Genomic DNA, 18863 nt, shown 5'->3' on the forward strand with positions numbered 1-18863 from the left:
GTATTTGAGGGTGCTGGAAAATCTGCCTTTTACATTGGTAGAGTAGAATTTTATTGCCATTTGGAGATAGTTCTCAGTTTATATGTTTATTTTCATAAATAATGTTTATCTCAGATAAGCTTCATGATAAATGTTATCATTGTATGTTCATTCAGTTATATAAATTTTATTTAAAATCCAGGTCTTTTACTTGTAAAACAGAAATAGAGTCACAGATGTAGAAAACAAATTTATGGTTACCAGAGGGGAAAGAAGGAGGGGGGGTGATAAGTTAGGAAATTAGGATTAACACATACATTGGAGGAGAAAATGCAACCCACTCCAGTATTCTTGCCATGAGAACCCCATGACAGTATGAAAAGATATACACATTGCTATGTGTAAAATAGATAACTAGTAAGAACCTGTTGTAGAATACAGGGAATACTAGTCAATACTCTGTAATGACCTATATGAGAAAAGAATTCTAAAAAAGAGTATGTATACGTGTGTATGTGTGTATATACATATAATTGACTCAGTCAATTTGCTGCACAGCAGAAAGTAACACAACATTGAAAATCAGCTACTCTAATAAAAATTTAAAAAAAAAAAAAAGCAGAGAGGTGGGATCAGAAAACAATCTTCCCACAGTCCATGGGGTTGAAAAAGAGTCAGACTCAATTTAGTGAATAAACAACAATTAAAGCATGAGGCTTCCCAGGTGGCTCACTGGTAAAGAATCTGCCTGTCAGTCCCTGGGTTCAGAAGATCCCCTGGAAAAGGAAATGGAAACCCTCTCCAGTATTCTTGCCTGCAGAGTCCTGTGGACAAAGGAGACTGACAGGCTACTTACTGTCCAAGGGGTTGCAAAAAGTCAGGAGTTAGGGACTAAACAACAGCAACAGTTAAAGTCTTGGGCCATAATATTGGGGTGGTTTTAATACATATTGTAAAAGAATTAAGAAAATAAGAGAGACTTTGTAATTTAAGTACAAAGTGAAAAAAAAAAAATGAAGGGATATGAGTTGCCCTTTTAGAGAATTAGAGACAAAAAGAGAGAGCAGGAGATGACACTGAAGGAAAAATGATGAAACGCGATGTAAAACAAAAGGAGAATGTGAATATTCTTGCTATTAATTTCAGCTCTCTCTAAAGCAAAAGATTTTCCAGAATTAACTACTAATTTTTAAAGATAAATCTGTAGCATAAAATATAGATAAAATTTAGGTCTTACTAAGGGTTAATAAGATAATGAATTCCAGTATTTTTTCCTAAACATAGATGTCTTTTATCCTTTTCTTCATTTCACTTAAATACATATTGCTACTCTTTTGCAAATGTTCTGTAATTGCATTAACCATATTTTGTTGATATAAAACTTCATACAAGCTTAAAGTTTCAAAAATACAGTTTCGTATCCAATATTAATAGTGTTATAACAAATACACCAAAGGAAATAGAATCTTTAAAATTTAATACCTCACAAAGGACTACTATGTGTGTATGGTGTGTTAAAACAATGTCCTCTTACAAGTTACAAGTTGGAAATACATTTTAAATGAAAATGCATCTGCTCTGGAAGAGTGGATAACTTTATTTTTTAACGAGTTCATAGTTGAGAAAAATAGCCATCCTTTGGTTAACAGAATAATAAACTAAATCAAGGAGTGCAAGGGACAAGAACAGAAGAAAAAAGGGGAAGTAAAGTAAAAACAGGAGGTAGTTGATTAAGAGCTTTCTCGTGTTAACTAACTTCTCTCTACAAAAGTGTTAGGAAAACAGAAGACAGAGCAACAGAGAGAAAATCGCGTCAGGCTTCAGTGTTTACATTTTTGATGGAAATGTGCAAATCATTTCCATCCCTTATGGTGCAGTCATGCTCTGTCACTTTAGTCTATTTTCACCTTGCAAAGAATTCTGAATGGGACTTCCTTCTCTGGCAGCTAAATGCCCCACACCTAAACCCAATGATTTGTAAGCAGCTTTCTTTCCCCCTTAAGCAGTTCTTTCTTCCTTCAAGCTATGTGAAGACCCAGGTTTTTCTTTTATTTGGGAAACTCTGTGCACTAGAACATATCATTGAGGAACCTCTCCCTCTATCCTATCACCATAACTGAATATACTCCCAGATAATTAAATTGGGTTTTAATGACAGCAGACAAAGCCTGAATACCAACTGTGAATGTGCACAGTGTTTTATTAGTAGCACACATAGTATGTAAGGATATACATTACTAAATCACACATTTTCTGTGTGTATTTGTTAGATATTCCCCATGATGAAATGGATATAATCTTATATGATACTGTTGCCTTTGCCTTAAAAATACTGCCAAATTGTGCAAATAGACATTTTAGTGTTTTGGCAAATTTTGTATGTACAAAAAGTTAATGTTAGAGCATAATTGTTTATAGATTTGAATGTTTCAATTAAAAATTATAAAAATTTTATTCATGTTTATTATATTTAATAAATACAGTCTTTTAAAAAGTTACTGCTAATTAACTACTTGCAAATAGCAATGCTTAATTTTGCCACAGGTGAAACTGCCTTTCCATGATAGCTCATAAGAGGTTAGAAATGCCATCTTTATTATTTTGCTGATTGCTGTCCACCAATGTAATTATCAGTATTGCTTTATTTTCTCTCATGGGTTTTTCTGTTAAATCTTTTGTGATTTGTATCTATTTCTTTATGTTTCCTTTCCATGTTATTTCCTTTTTAATTAGACATAAGACTTCCTGGTAGCTATGTAGTGCATGCCTTTAGAGAACAAAGATATATATATTACTGGTATAGCTATTCCAAATATTATAGATACTTTGTCCATCTATGAAGATGCATGTACTTGACACATACATGTGTGGAGCCTTAATAAGAGGATAGAATTACTATAAATACTCAACTGTTCACAGAAATATACATTAAGTATTTATTGTGTCCCACATATCAGGGTAGTGAAGGCAGAAGGAAAAAGTATTTTCACAAGTGATATTTACTTTTAATTGTTTGGTTGAGGTGATATATACAGTGGAACTTAACACGGAAGGGTTCAGTTATTATAGATGAATTTTGATAAATGTATATACCTTTAAAGCTATTGAAGCTATAGGCCATTTCTGTAACCACAGATAATTTCCCAGTTCATCTAGTGAAAGCCTATTCCCCACAGCAAACAGTGTCTTCTTTCTATAACCATAGAGTGTCTGTTCCTGAACTTCATATGAATTCAACTATATAATACATAGGCATATTTACCTGAATTCTTTCATTTGGTATTATGCTATTAAAGTATATTGTTGCAGAAGTCAACAATTCATTATTTTTAGTCACAGTCTAATGAGACAATATGGTACCACTTCATCTGAGTATTTCATATGTTATACTTGTCAATTGTTTTTTTATAGTTTCTATTTATTCTCTGACATTCTCTTTCTGTAGACCCATTTAGCAGTTTCGTTAAATCCTTGCCTGTGATTATGATATATGATTGAAATCTTGGTGTTTGATTAAAAACTTGAGACTGTTTCTAATACTGAGTTTTTTTCTTGTTTATAGGTCACCTTTTCCACCTCTTCACATGTGTACTATTTTTTTTAATCAAATGCTGGATATTGTTACTAACAAATTTCAGAGAGTCTATATTAGGTGGTCTTTCTATAAAAGTTCTGTTCCAACAATCTATTTAATCATAGACATATCATTTTTGCCTTTCAGGCTTAGTTTTATTCTTGGTCAAAACAAGTCTACTTTGGTTTTTCACTTCCGTTAGTGAACCTGACCCTTACTCCTATGGTGGGTTCTTTTTTGTGGTTCCAACTGAAAGTCTGAGGTACCCAGTGAGTCTGTCCACTCTAGATGAGATTAAAATCCAATATATTCCAATAATACCTGGTCTCTGGTATCACTGTACAGCATTCAACCACACAGCATGAAATGTCTTTAAGGGCTTGTGGACCCTTACACTGTAGAAATGTCATCTAGACCTTGGCAAAAAATTCATGGCAAATTCCCAGACAAACTGCTGCCATTTGCCATGTAGCTCCCTTTTTCATGTATGCTTCACTGCAAGAACCAGGCAGACCAGCAGCCCAGATTATTCTCATTTCCTCCCGGTCTCTCTGAGACTTCACATCTACCCCCATCAGTGGGTCAGACAAAGAATCTTCCCACGATGAGGGAGACCCAAGTTCAATCCCTGGGTGGGAAAAATCTCCTGGAGAAGAGAATGGCTACCCACTCTGGAATTCTTGCTTGGAGAACTCAAGGACAGAGGAGCCTAGTGGGATTGCAAAGAGTCAGACACTGAGCAACTAAGACTTCGACTTTCAGTGAGACTTTACATCTACCAGGGTTCTACTATTATTTTGAGAGCAGTAAGTGCTTCCAAGCAGAAAGTCAGTGAGGTCATTCAGTAGAGTTCAGTACAATGGCTCGGTCATGTCCAATTCTTCTGCAATCCCGTGAACTGCAGCATGCCAGGCTTCCCTCATCACCAACTCCCAGAGAGTACTCAGACTCATGTCCATCCAGTCAGTCATGCCATCCAAGCATCTCATCCTCTACCATCCCCTTCTCTTCCCACCTTCAATCTTTCCCAGGATCCAGGTCTTTTCAAATGAGTCACTTCTTTGCATCAGATGATGAAAATATTGGAGTTTCAGCTTCAGCATCAGTCACCAATGAAATTCAGAACTGATTTCCTTTAGGATAGATTGGATGGATCTTTAGGTTGGATCTCTTGCTGTTCTAGGGACTCTCAACAGTCTCCTCAAGTGTCTTCTCCAACATCACAGTTCAAAATCATCAATTCTTTGGTGCTCAGCTTTCTTTATAGTCCAACTCTCACATCCATACATGACTACTGGAAAAACCATAGCCTTGGCTAGAGGCAAGTAAAGCCTCTAGTCTCTTTAAGACTAGTAGTCTCTCTACTTTGTTGCCAAACTGATGTCTCTGCTTTTTAGTATGCTGTCTAGGTTGGTCATAACTTTTCTTCCAAGGAGCGAGTGTCTTTTAATTTCATGGTTGCAGTCACCATCTGCAGTGATTTTGGAGCCCAAGAAAATAAAGTCTGTCACTGTTGCCATTGTCTCCCCATCTATCTGCCATGAAGTGATGGGACCAGATGCCATGCTCTTCATTTACTGAATGTTGAGCTTTAAGCCAACTTTTTCACTCTCCTCTTTCACTTTCATCAAAAGGCTCTTTAGTTCTTTGCTTTCTGCCATAAGGGTGGTATCATCTGTGTATCTGAGGTTATTGATATTTCTCCCAGCAACCTTGCTTCCAGCTTGTTCTTCATCCAGCCCCAGCATTTTTCGTGATGTACTATACATATAAGTTAAATAAGCAGGATGGCAATATACAGCCTTGATGTAATCCATTCCAAATTTGAAACCCATCTGTTGTCCCATGTCCAGTTCTAACTGTTGCTTCTTGACTGGCATATAGATTTCTCACGATGCAGGTCAGGAGATCTGGTATTCCAATCCCTTGAAGAATTTTCTACAGTTTGTTGTGATCCACAGAGTCAAAGGCTTTGGCATAGTCAATAAAGCAGAAGTAGATATTTTTCTGAAACTCTTGCTTTTTCGATGATCAAGTGGATATTGGAAATTTGATCTCTGGTTCCTCTGCCTTTTCTAAATATAGGTTGAACATCTGGAAGTTCACAGTTCATGTATTGTTGAAGCCTGACTTGGAGAATTTTGAGCATTACTTTACTAGCTTGTGAGATGAGTGCAATTGTGCAGTAGTTTGAGCATTCTTTGGCATTGCCTTTCTTTGGGATTGGAATGAAAACTGACCTTTTCCAGTCCTGTGGCCACTGCCGAGTTTTCCAAATTTGCTGGCATATTGAGTGCAGCACTTTCACAGCATCATCTTTCAGGATTTGAAATAGCTCCACTATAATTCCATCACCTCCACTAGCTTTGTTTGTAGTGATGCTTCCTAAGGCCCACTTGAGTTTGCATTCCAGGGTGTCTGGCTCTAGATGAGTGATCACACCATCATGATTATCTGGGTCATGAAGATCTTTTTTGTATAGTTCTTCTGTGTATTCCCAACACCTCTTCTTAATATCTTCTGCTTCTGTTAGGTCCAGACCATTTCTGTCCTTTATCGAGCCCATCTTTGCATGAAATGTTCCCTTGTTATCTCTAATTTTCTTGAAGAGATCTCTAGTCTTTCCCATTCTGTTGTTTTCCTCTATTTCTTAGCATTGATCACTGAGGAAGTCTTTCTTATCTCTCCTTGCTATTCTTTGGAACTCTGCATTCAAATGGGTATATCTTTCCTTTTCTCCTTTCCATTTCTATTCTCTTCTTTTCACAGCTATCTGTAAGGCCTCCTCAGATAACCATTTTCCCTTTTTGTATTACTTTCTTGGGGATGGTCTTGATCCCTGCCTCCTGTGCAATGTCATGAATCTCCATCCATAGTTCTTCAAGCACTCTATCAAATCTAATCCCTTAAATCTATTAATCACTTCCACTGTATAATCTTAAGGGGTTTGTCTTAGGTCATATCTGAGTGATCTAGTGGTTTTTCCCTACTTTCTTCAAAATAAGTCTGAATTTGGCAATAAAGAGTTTATGATCTGAGCTACAGTCAGCTCACCATCTTGTTTTTATGACTGTATAGAGCTTCTCCATCTTTTGCTGCAAATAATTTAAATAATCAGATTTTGGTATTGGCAATCTAGTTATGCCCATGTGTAGAGTCATCTCTTTTGTTGTTGGAAGAGGATGTTTGCTATGATCAGTGCATTCTCTTGGCAAAACTCTAGTAGCATTTGCCCTCTTTCATTCTGTACTCCAAGGCTAAATTTGCCTGTTACTCCAGGTATTTCTTGACTTCCTACTTTTGCAATCCATTCCCTTATAATATAAAGGACATTCTTTTTTGGGTGTTAGTCCTAGAAGGTCTTGTAGGTCTTCATACAAACATTCAGCTTCTTCTGTGTTACTGATTGGGGCATAGACTTGGATTACTGTGATATTGAATAGTTTGCCTTGGAAACAAACAGAGATCATTCTGTCATTTTTGAGATTGCATCCAAGTACTGAATTTTGGATTCTTTTTTTGACTATGATGACTACTCCATTTCTTCTAAGGGATTCTGGCCTACAGTAGTAGATATAATGGTCATCTGAGTTAAATTCACCCATTCCAGTCCATTTTAGTTTGTTGATTCCTAAAATGTTGATGTTCACTCTCACCATCTCCTGGTTGACCACTTCCAATTTGCCTTGATTCATGGACATAACATTCCAGTTTCTTATGCAGTATTGCTCTTTACAACATCAGACTTTACTTCCATCACCAGTCACATCTACAACTGGGTATTGTTTTTGCTTTGGTTCCAACTCTACACTCTTTCTGGAGTTATTTTTCCACTGATCTCCAGTAGCATTTTGGGCACCTACCAACCCGGGGAGTTCATCTTTCATGTCCTTTTTTTTTTTTTTTTTTCTTTTTCATACCATTCATTGGGTTCTCAAGGTGAGATTACTGAAGTGGTTTGCCATTCCCTTCTCCAATAGACCATGTTTTGTGAGATCTCTCCACCATGACCCGTCCGTCTTGGGTGGCCCTATATGGCATGGCTCATAGTTTCACTGAGTTGGACAAGGCTGTTGTCCATGTGATCAGATTGGTTAGTTTTCTGTGACTGTGGTTTTCATTCTGTGTGCCCTCTGATGGAGAAGGATAAAAGGCTTATGGAAGCTTCCTGATGGGAGAGACTGACTGAGGGGGAAACTGGATCTTATTCTGATGGCCAGTGCCATGCTTAGTAAATCTTTAATCCAATTTTCTGTTGATTGACGGGGCTGTGTTCCCTCTCTATTATTTGACCTGAGGCGAAACTATGTTGGAGGTAATGAAAATAATGCTGACCTCCTTTAACAGGTCCCATGCAGCACTGCTGCACTCAGTGCCCCCAACCCTGCACCACGCCACCTCTGACAATGCCTCTGCCAGAGACTCCTGGATATTCAAGGGCAAGCCTGGGTCAATTTTTTATTGGATCATTGCTCCTTTCTCCTGGGTCCTGGTGCACACAAGGTTTTGTTTGTACCCTCCAAGGGTCTGTTACCCCAGTCCTGTGTAAGCTCTGGTAGTTCTATGGTGGGGTTACTGGCAACCTCCTGCAAGAGGGCTTATGCCATACCTAGGTCTACTGCACCCAGTGCCCCCGCCCCTGCAGCAGGCCACTGCTCACCCAAACCCCCACACGAGACACTCAAACATAGTTCTGTCTTGTCTCTGTGGGGTCTCTGGGTCCTGGTGCATACAAGGTTTGTTTGAGACTTCTGAGAGTCTCTGGCGGGTATGGGGTTTGATTCTCAATGGGGCAATTTTGCCCCTCCTACCATCTTGCTGGGGCTTCTCCTTTGCCCTTGGATGGGGGTTATTTCCTCAAAGTTGCTCCAGTGCCTACCACCTTGCTGGGGCTTCGTGGAGAAGACAAGAAGAGAGGTCATCAGTTCAGTTCAGTCACTCAGTTGTGTCCGACTCTTTGCGACCCCATGAATCACAGCATGCCAAGCCTCCCTGTCCATCACCAACTCCTGGAGTTCACCTGGACTCACGTCCATCGAGTCAGTGATGCCATCCAGCTATCTCATCCTCTGTCGTCCTCTTCTCCTCCTGCCCCCAATCCCTCCCAGCATCAGAGTCTTTTCCAATGAGTCACACCACTTCGCATCAGAGGTGGCCATAACTAGTACTCAGAGTTTCTGCTTCAGCATCATTCCTTCCAAAGAAATCACCATCTGTTGGAGTCTTCAGACCAGATGCCATGACTGGTTGGATTTCACTTTCATGCACTCTGCCAAGGTGTCATCTGCTCTCAATCTTGATTCCAGTCTTCTCCAACATGACTGCAGTTAAAAATAAGCAGGGTCAATATCAGCCTTGATTCACCAGTCTTCCATGTCAGTTCAGTCCATACTCTCACATCCATACATGACTACTGGAAAACCATAGCCTTGACTAGACGGACCTTAGTCAGCAAAGCCTAATAGCATTACTACTTTTGTGAGATGATGCTGTATCTAGGTTGGTCATAACTTTTCTTCCAAAGGAGTGTAAGCGTCTTTTAATTTCATGGCTGCAATCACCATCTGCAGTGATGATGATTTTACATGAAGATCTGTACAGTTATCCCCCATCTTTGCATGAGACTATCTTCATTTTCTGAATGTTGAGGTTCACGATTCTGAAGCACAGATCAGCTCCTGGTCTTGTTTTTGTTGACTGTATAGAGTTTCTCCATCTTTGTTGCAAAGAATATAATCAGTATAATCTGATGATTTTGGTGTTGACCATCTGGTGATGTCCATGTGTAGAGTCTTCGCTTGTGTTGTTGGAAGAGGGTGTTTGCTATGACCAGTGCATTTTCTTGGCAGAACTCTATTAGTCTCTGCCCTGCTTCATTCCGCATTCCAAGGCCAAATTTGCCTGTTACTCCAGGTGTTTCTTGACTTCCTAGGTCATGGTGCTCCCTAAATGTTTTTTCTGTGCTCAGGGATACCCTCCTTTTCTGTGTTTAGTTCAGTGCCAGAAAATCATAGCCACATATAATGTGTGTCATTTTGCAGTTGTTCATTGTGGAGAGAAAAGTAAAGTACAGTACTGGTTACTTTATCATAGTGGCACGAATCTCAACAAGACATTTTTACTGTTATATAAAGAAGATAGAGGAAACTGCCAGAGGTGAGGCAGGCTGAGGGTGGTGAGGGAAGCAGGAGCCTTTAGATTTAACATAAAGCCTGTGCCTTGAGTTGTTTGACAACAAGCTATATCTATACTTAAAAAATACAAAAGTGAAGGAAAGATGAACTTGAGGGATAAACCCAGTAGTATTTAGTGAGAAGTCTTTTGGAAGAGAGCAAATCTGATTAGAAATGAAAGATAAGTCTAATTTCTCTCTTTCTGCTGTCAATCTTTAGCAAGTAGCTGTCCCATATAATATTGTCATAATAAAAAGAAACAAACCCATAACTGATGATGAATTGAAAACATTGAAGAATAAATGAATATAAACCAAATTCTACTGAAGAACATACAGTGAAGAAGGAATTACCTAAGTAAAATTACCGATAATTAAGACAAAAAGTCCTCTATATTTTCAATGAATTACACGAATCCTATATTTCAAGTTGATTTTATATAATAAAAGAGAACATCAAAAGAGTTAAAGCATTTTATTATTTTGTAAGACAATAGTTGAAAAGCAGACTGAGAAATATTGGGGGAAAATTGAAATCAGAAACATAAAGATTTTATAGATTGCTCCCTCTTCACATACACACAAATAACCATAATTAAAAATTTTTTAAGTTATAAAAAAGTAATTACATATATATGTATATATACACATGTGTATATAATCCTTATATCCATATATATATATATATAATTTTTCTCTATAATACAAGGATTATAGAGTGAATATTAAATGAAGGAGAAAAATGAAACAAAATAAAACAGCTAGTGTTCATAAAGGGAAAAAAAGAATAAATGGGAGAGAAAAATATGAATATATAGTAAAGGAATAACTCTATACTAGAAGAACAAAAGTCTAAGATGGAAGTTGCTACCAAGCCATGCCATGCTGCATTCCATTGTTTGCAAAAGAATATTAGAGCTGTGGGCATAAAAAGCAGATCATCCACAGGGGAAGCTAAACATGAAAGGTAAGAGAGATTAGGCTGGCCTCGGACTTTATCTCTCATAGGAGACAGTGAAACATTATCCACAAATGTTTGAGGATTGATGACTCAAGAAACTACGACCATTCAAAATTGCTCTTGAAGTACTGAATAATCAATGAAATATATAAAAGTTAAGAAAATTTATTTAAGTAGATATTTAGAACACTGGCACAAAAACTGACTTGTGATTGCTGATCATATGTGTTTTGATTTTTGATATTATAAGATTGACAATATTATTTCAAAAACTTGGTTGGTGAGTAAAAGTGGGAGGAATTATAAACATGTCATAATTATAAGCATTTTCTTTTTAACTTATACTTTCTATAAATGAAATACAACTAAAAATAGCATGCTTAATTTTAATATTTTCTCAATCTGAGAGTGCCTTTTAGAGAATATTTCAGAATTAAAAACACTGACAACTTTCAGCCATGCCTTTAATCCTAGTTGTTTTCATTCATGGTAAACTCATATAATTTAATTTAATAATTTGCTACATTATATAATATACACATAATTTTCATTTTGCTGTAAAATCTCTCTCTCTCTCTTATAGAGCTATACCTGGAACAATTAATAGTTAAAGATGATTATTTCACTGTAGTGGACTTTGGAATGTAAGCCTTTCAAAAAATGCTTTGTATTGATATTTTTAGAATTATTAGAAAACAGCAAGTGAAATTTCTACACAAAACAAGAATTCTATAAAAATAAAGTAATTTATCCTGTAAGTTTAGCACCCATCTCAAAAACATGTCATAAAACTTGAGCATACTTATAAATATCCAAATATCTTTTTGAAAGGTCACATACTAAATATTTTAGGCTTATGAACCATATGGTCTCTCAGAACTATGCAACTCTGCTATTGTCAGGGGAAAGCAGCAATAGACATATGTAAACAAATTGACATGTTCCAGTAAATCATTCTTTACAAAAATAGGCCACTAGCCGTTGGGCCGTAGAGTGTGGACCCCTGGTAGAGACTGACATTTCATCAACTTTAAAGATCAAATTATTATCAGCTTCTCTCAGAAATATTGAGATAAGGGAACTGATACAAAATGGCCATGACTAATGAATTTATTGATTTTATTTCCTTATTCCTGCTATTAATTACTATAGTACTTCACTTTGATATGAAAAGTATCCATCGAATTGCCATTGAGTAATTTACATATTATGTATCCACATAAATCTTAAAATTTTCTGGCTTCTCAAAAATGCCAAAATTTCAGGTGAAATAAACTTCATTCCAAACAGTTATCTGATGTTATGCTCAGTTTGACTTCTTCTTTCCCTTTTATGTTTACTGCCTTAGTCAAAAATCTCAGATTATCGGAGCTACATTGGACCTCTCAGTGTTTCAAATTAAGTAATCTCATTCTCACAAGAAGGAACTGTACTATTACTGAGATTAATAACTACTCTGTGGTGAGAGTTGGACTGTGAAGAAGGCTGAGCACCAAAGAATTGATGCTTTTGAACTGTGGTGTTGGAGAAGACTCTTGAAAGTCCCTTGGACTACAAGGAGATCCAACCAGTCCATTCTGAAGATCAACCCTGGGATTTCTTTGGAAGGAATGATGCTGAAGCTGAAACTCCAGTACTTTGGCCACCTCATGCGAAGAGTTGACTCATTGGAAAAGACTCTGATGCTGGGAGGGATTGGGGGCAGGAGGAGAAGGGGACGACAGAGGATAAGATGGCTGGATGGCAACACTGACTTGATGGATGTGAGTCTGAGAGAACTCCGGGAGTTGGTGATGCACAGGGAGGCCTGGCGTGCTGTGATTCATGGGGTCGCAAAGAGTCGGACATGACTGAGCGACTGAACTGAACTGATGGTAACCCTACTGGTTCCTGTCATAGTTAGGACTGAAATCCAGTCTCCCTGCTCCCATTGCAGAATTTTTCCCACTCCACTCTGCTGTCATGTGTGGAATGGCTCAAACCAGTCACCAATCAGTTGATCAGAGTTTAACCGGCTGGTTATCATACTAGAAATGCCTGGAGAATCCCATGGGCAGAGAAGCCTGGCAGGCTACAGTCCGTAGGGTTGCAGAGAGTTGTACATGACTAAACAACGAAGCACAGCACAGCACATAGGTACATTTCTAATATGATGACCAAATGCCTGGAGAATCCCATGGACAGGGAAGCCTGGTGTGCTGCAGTCCATGGGGTCACAAAGAGTCAGGCACAACCGAGTGACTGAAGTGAACTGAACCAGCTGGTTAAGCTGCATGATAGGTGATTCGAATATACAGCCCATGCTGAGGAAAAAAAAAAAAAAAAAAGAAAGAAACTGAGCAAGTTAAAGAAGCTTATCTGGTCTTCACATATTGTAGCACACATGCAGTTCTTTTCTCAGAATATTACTTCATGTGTTGGGACCAATTTTTAAGTAGTAATTTCATGATAAAGAATAAATGAGATTTTATAAATTGGATGTAATTAGTCTATTTTATGCTACTAATTCTGTAAAGTTCTTGGAATATAAGGTGGTTGTAGAATGCTCCTTTTAAAATGTTGTTATACACTTTTGCCATTTACAAAACTATGCCTCAAACATTTAAATTACCTTTGTTAGCATTGTACAGAAAGAATAAGGAACATTTAGGTGCTCACTTTGCAAACTTTAACTCTTAATATTTTTCTGTGCAGTGAAAGATGCAGATATACCTTGTATGGACACACAGATTCTGTGAACAGCATCGAGTTTTTTCCTTACTCCAACACTCTTCTCACGGGCTCTGCTGATAAGTCACTGTCCATCTGGGATGCAAGAACGGTAAGCTAATTGTTAACATTTTTTTTCCAATTTTGATAGGTCTAGTCACTCTTGGTCACTTTTCAGGTGCAAGGTACAACTTATAAAGACATTGTATAGGGGCACGTAGGATAAAGGAATGATAATAAGTTTCTGTTTATAAGATCTTATCTACATGCTTTTATCTACCATGCCGCCTAAAAGTAGGAATATAAAACAATGTAATTGCTTCATTAAACATTAATGCAGCAATTATTTATTGAGATAGAAACTCTGCTGGTAAAATACATATGACAGGGAAATGCATAGCACCTCTCTTTAAGGACCTTGTATCTTAGAAAGGAAGAAAAACCAAGAGATTATTTTAATATGGTGAGGTATATATTAAAATGGAAGAAAATACAAGATACAGGGGAAAAGCAGGGAGAACTCTTATCTGCCTAGAAGGATGTGGATGACTCCCAAGAGGAGGCTGTCCTTGTGCTGAGAGTTAGAGGGTAAGTAGGGTATACCAAATAATCTCAAGAAGATGGGTTCCAGGAAAGAATAGTGCATACCTTACAAAGCTCTAGAGGTATGAGGCTATAAAAGCATATTTGGAGAGTAATAATATGTATTGATAGAGCTTAAGAAAGAGGAAATAAAACATAAGCAAGTGTATACAGATAGATGAGCTCAAGATCACCAAGTATCTGATTGAAGTTTTATTATTTTCAGAGGGAATCTACTAAAGCATGTTAAGCAAACCATGGCTTCCCTGATAGCTCAGTTGGCAAAGAATCCACCTGCAATGCAGGAGACCCCAGTTCAATTCCTGGGTTGGGAAGATCTGCTGGAGAAGGGATAAACTACCCACTCCAATATTCTTGGGCTTCCCTGATGGCTCAGCTGGTAAACAATCCACCTGCGATGCTGCGGGAGACCTGGGTTCAGTCCTTGAGTTGGGAAGATACCTTGGAAACGGGAAAGGCTACCCACTCCAGAATTCTATGGACTGTATAGTCCATGGGGATTGCAAAGAGTTGGACACGAGTGAGCAACTTTCACACACACACAAGCAAACCAGGTAACAGTCAGATTAGCCCTTTAGAAAGATGTATCTGATAGTAGAGTTAACAGAGTCATTCTCATTGAGGAGGCTTATACAGTAGGCTGTGAGCAGCTGAGAATTTGAACTAGGAGATTGTGAGAATTAAAAGGAAAGAATGAATTCAGGATAAAGGGTTTACCTCTCACAATTTGAAGAGTTATTGGAGGTGGAGGTAATGTGAGAAAAGAAAAGGAGTTTAAAAGTGGCCAGCTGTCCCACTTTATCTAAAATTGCAAGTTTTCCTGGGTTATGGGATTTTTCTATGTTAAAACAGATAATCCTGGATACTAATGTGTACTAATGTATGACCTCAGAAGTAAATTATGTGTGAACAAATGGAGATGGAATTTGGGGACTACATTTTCACAGAGTTTGGCTGTGAAGATGAGGAGAAGAAAAGACTGTGCTTCCAGAATCTAAGAGAGGGAGACAACTTGTGGAAAGGATTAAAGATTTGGGAAGGAGAAAGGTGAAAGTGTTAGTCACTCAGTTGTGTCCAATTCTTTGCAATCCCATGAACCGTAGCCTGCCAGGTTCCCCTGTCCATGGGATTTCCCGGGCAAGAATGCTGGAGTGGGTTGTCATTTCATTCTCCAGGAGATCTTCCCAACTCAGGGGTTGAACCTGGGTTTCCTGCATTGCAGGCAGACTCTTTACCACCAGAGAAGCTAAAGCACAGCGAATTGAGCACACACTTCAGTAGTTTGGAGAATGCCAAGATATGCAGAATCTCCATATTTTTTCTTAGCAACATTCGATCAGGATAATGAAGGAAACTAGGACTCCAGGAGACTATATCAAAAGGGAAAAAATCCATATTTTCTGGCTTATGAGTCAGGAAAGATAGGCAACTTGTAAATGTTTCCCTTGTATCCTTCTGTATACAATGCATGATTGACCTCTGTAAAGGAATATGATGATGAACATACAGATGGTATGAACAAGGACCTGAATTCATTATGGGAGGCCCTGTTTAGTTCTCTGAGGCAAATTGATTTAGGATAGAGAACACGGAGTCCTTAGGTTCACATATTTTAGAAAACAGCTAATGGTAGAGTGACAGATACCTTGGATACAACTTCACGTGTTACAGCATGTCAGGGAACAGCAGTCAAAGCGCACTGTGGGAAAAGTGCATCAGCCATGAATTAGTAAAATCAGAATGATTTGTTGTTGGGTAAAAAGGTGCCACAGCCACCTCCTTGATTTAAAATAGCTTAGACCCTGTGCAAGAGAGTTCAATCCTGCTAATGGAGCATCAATGAAAAAGCAAAATTTTCGACTCATTTAGTCTCAATACTTAGATATGAAGTGTGTGTAAAAGCAATTGGTAAAGGATAACCCACAGAGGAAATATTAATTTAGCAGTGACCTAAATTTTTTGCTCATTTTCTTTTGGTATAGGATTTTTTTTTTTTTTTTTTTTAGTCTCTCAGAGTGCTGTAACTGAATGTTCTCAGAAAGCATATCTCTTTTTTATTTGTTTTCCTGTGAATAAACTTGAGCACTAATGCTTGGATGGAGAAGGAAATGGCAACCCACTCCAGTATTCTTGCCTGGAGAATCCCCACGGACAGAGGAGCCTGGAGGGCTACAATCCATGGTGTCGCAAGGAGTCGGACACAACTGAGCGACTAAGCACAATATTTGAAAGTAATATTCTCTTATGAACAGAAGTTGCCTCCTTGTATCTTCCTTCTATGCATAGAGTTGTTTATGACGGTGACCTTTCTATCTGTTGTTGGGAACTCTTTGTGTTCTGGTCTTATTTCCTACAGTATATCGGAGAGCAGGAGGAAATAGAAATTCATATGCAAAGGGCCTTAGCATACAGCAGAACAGCATTTGAATTGAATATAAGTCCATAGAAAGATTGTGTTTCTTTAATCATTATTAATATATTTTTTCAAATTAGTTTCAATGGCGAATTAAAATTTATATTATTAATACCATTGCAAATTTGTTATTACCCTGAATGCTAGCTACATGTTAGCTACATGCTAGCTACATTACATTCATTAATACTAAGGAAAGGACTCTGAAAAACTTTGGTATAAGTAAAATGTTCAGTAATTATGGTAAATACATCAATAATTAGAAATAAAGTTCATTTATTAGTTTATTTTCTGAAAATATTTCAAACTCATTGGTAAAAATGTATATATTTAAATCAGTACCTATATAAAATGGAATTGAACATGTAAAACAAAGGGGAATTCTCTTAATTTAGCTTATTAATAATTAGACAATGCAAGTTGTTAACTAAGTATTATTATAAAAGTCTGAAAGTAATATATGACTGCAAATCTATAACTAAACTGAATCATTTCACTTAAGCTGCATTAGCTGTTCTGGTGAGTTTGTTTCTAAGCTGCCTCATTTATTTTTAACACATGAAACAAATCTTGAAACACCCATATTTTTTAAAATTTTATATATAGTTTTTAAAGGGTACATGTTAAACATTGTTTATATAATATGAAATTAAGTTTTTGTATAACAGGGATTTATGAAGAATTTAAAAATAAAGTTTTATAGTTACATATTATGAGATATTGAAAAAAAAAGTAACCAGGACAGCTATCTTGTTTTCTGTGTAACAGTAAAACCTGTACAACATACTGATATGGATATTAGACTTGTAACATCAACTACATCTGTAGTATTCTGATAATCTCCTTTTTATAGCTTTTGCATTAGGTTAATTCCTTGAGAAATGATAAACTGTCAGGTGATGCTGAAAATATGAATCTAAAATGAGATGAATGACTCCCTTCTCTTAGTGAAGCAAAAGCAGAACATTTTGTCATCTCAATGTGATCAACTAGTATTGTGACATTTTTTAAAATATTTTTTGATGAAATATGAAAATAACCAGTGGATTATATTCCTATAAATTAGTTTTAAACCTCTCACTCCCATTCCCAAACATATACTAGTCTTAAATCTTTAACCTAGTCTAATAGCTTCCTGTCAAAGATAATGAATGTGGAGACCTCTAAGTCAGTCTGTAAGTCAACCGGACAGATTGGCTCTGAATTTTGTGGGAGACGAGGAAAGGCTATAAATCTTTGTAATTACCAAATGGAGGCTGTTAAATAGCTTGCAGTTTGGAAACTCATAAAATTGATCTATTTTATAGGACTACATGCAGAGTATTTCCCCTCAAAGTTATGAAACAGTAAAATTCTTTTATTAAAATTAAAAAAGCAGATTGTAATATTGCCTGAAAATGATGTCTAATATAGTACATTTAATGAAAACGTACAATGCCCTCTCAAAAAGTGACATAAAAAATTCAAATATACATCAGTGATTTGGAAGCCAACATTATTAGTCATTCACAAGTCCGGTGAAAACTACTAAGGCTTTGAAATTGCTTTGGAAAAGAAAGAAAAAGAATGGTGTCATTGTACAGTAAAACATAGAATAGAATGAGTAATACATCTGTGAGCTGTCCAGAGAGAGGCTGACAAAAATTAGAACTGATGACATTTCACCTCTTGTAATGAGTCAGACACAGAGTTCATGACTTGGACTGCCTTTGGTGGCCATGCCTTGCTCCCTAGACTGACTCAGCAGGCTCACATTTACCATACCATGTTGTCCTGACTTAGCTATAGCTAAAAGATCCAGTAATTGATTCCTCTGTGTTTCTCTGAAATGAAAAACCTGAGAACTTGCCAAAAAGAGTAACTCTTAGGTCCTGTGTAGTGCTAACCCATGTGACTGCACAATTCAACCTGCACTCTGTCTAGTCCTGTTGTTCTATTAAGATGCTATCTGGTGAACTTTGAAGGGAGCCTGATGTTCTTCAGAAGCCAGAATCTGGAAACAAAGGCAATGATTGCACCTTATCTCTCTAGGTTTTATTCCTCAGCCACATTGAGCTTAGTAACATTTGTTGAAGATCTTTGTGCCATGCAGTGTCATGGGTTCTGGACTGTTCTGTTACAGAGTCCCTGCTTTCAATGAACAGCATACTAGGGAGCAGTCACAAAGAGAAATTATCTTAAAATAATGTAGTATTAATCTATGTAAGCTCGTTATAACTATAGCTTTGGCTTTTTGTGCCAAAGCTCACTATTCCAAGAGGTGATTTCATGAATAACTCTGAACACCTACTGTGTACCATCATTTTACCTATAAGAGCCATGCAATGCTAAATGGAACCACCATTGTTATCTATATTCAGCTTAGCTCAGTTGCTCAGTTGTGTTGCACTCTTTGCAACCCCATGGACTGTAGCATGCCAGGCTTATTAGGAATAGAAAAAACAAAGGCTCA

At 37.3% G+C, this 18863-nt stretch overlaps 1 protein-coding gene across 1 annotated transcript in view; it reads left to right on the plus strand.

Moving 5' to 3' along the window:
- The window catches only part of SPAG16 (sperm associated antigen 16), an 815445-nt gene that overhangs the window by 657227 nt on the left and 139355 nt on the right, over nucleotides 1-18863 (plus strand). The window contains exon 13 of the mRNA XM_060410399.1: nucleotides 13381-13507. Coding sequence (XP_060266382.1) covers nucleotides 13381-13507 — 127 coding nt within the window. The remainder of the gene's footprint in view (nucleotides 1-13380; nucleotides 13508-18863) is intronic.

The sequence above is a fragment of the Ovis aries genome, chromosome 2 (genome assembly GCF_016772045.2).
Source record: "Ovis aries strain OAR_USU_Benz2616 breed Rambouillet chromosome 2, ARS-UI_Ramb_v3.0, whole genome shotgun sequence".
Taxonomy (NCBI): domain Eukaryota; kingdom Metazoa; phylum Chordata; class Mammalia; order Artiodactyla; family Bovidae; genus Ovis; species Ovis aries.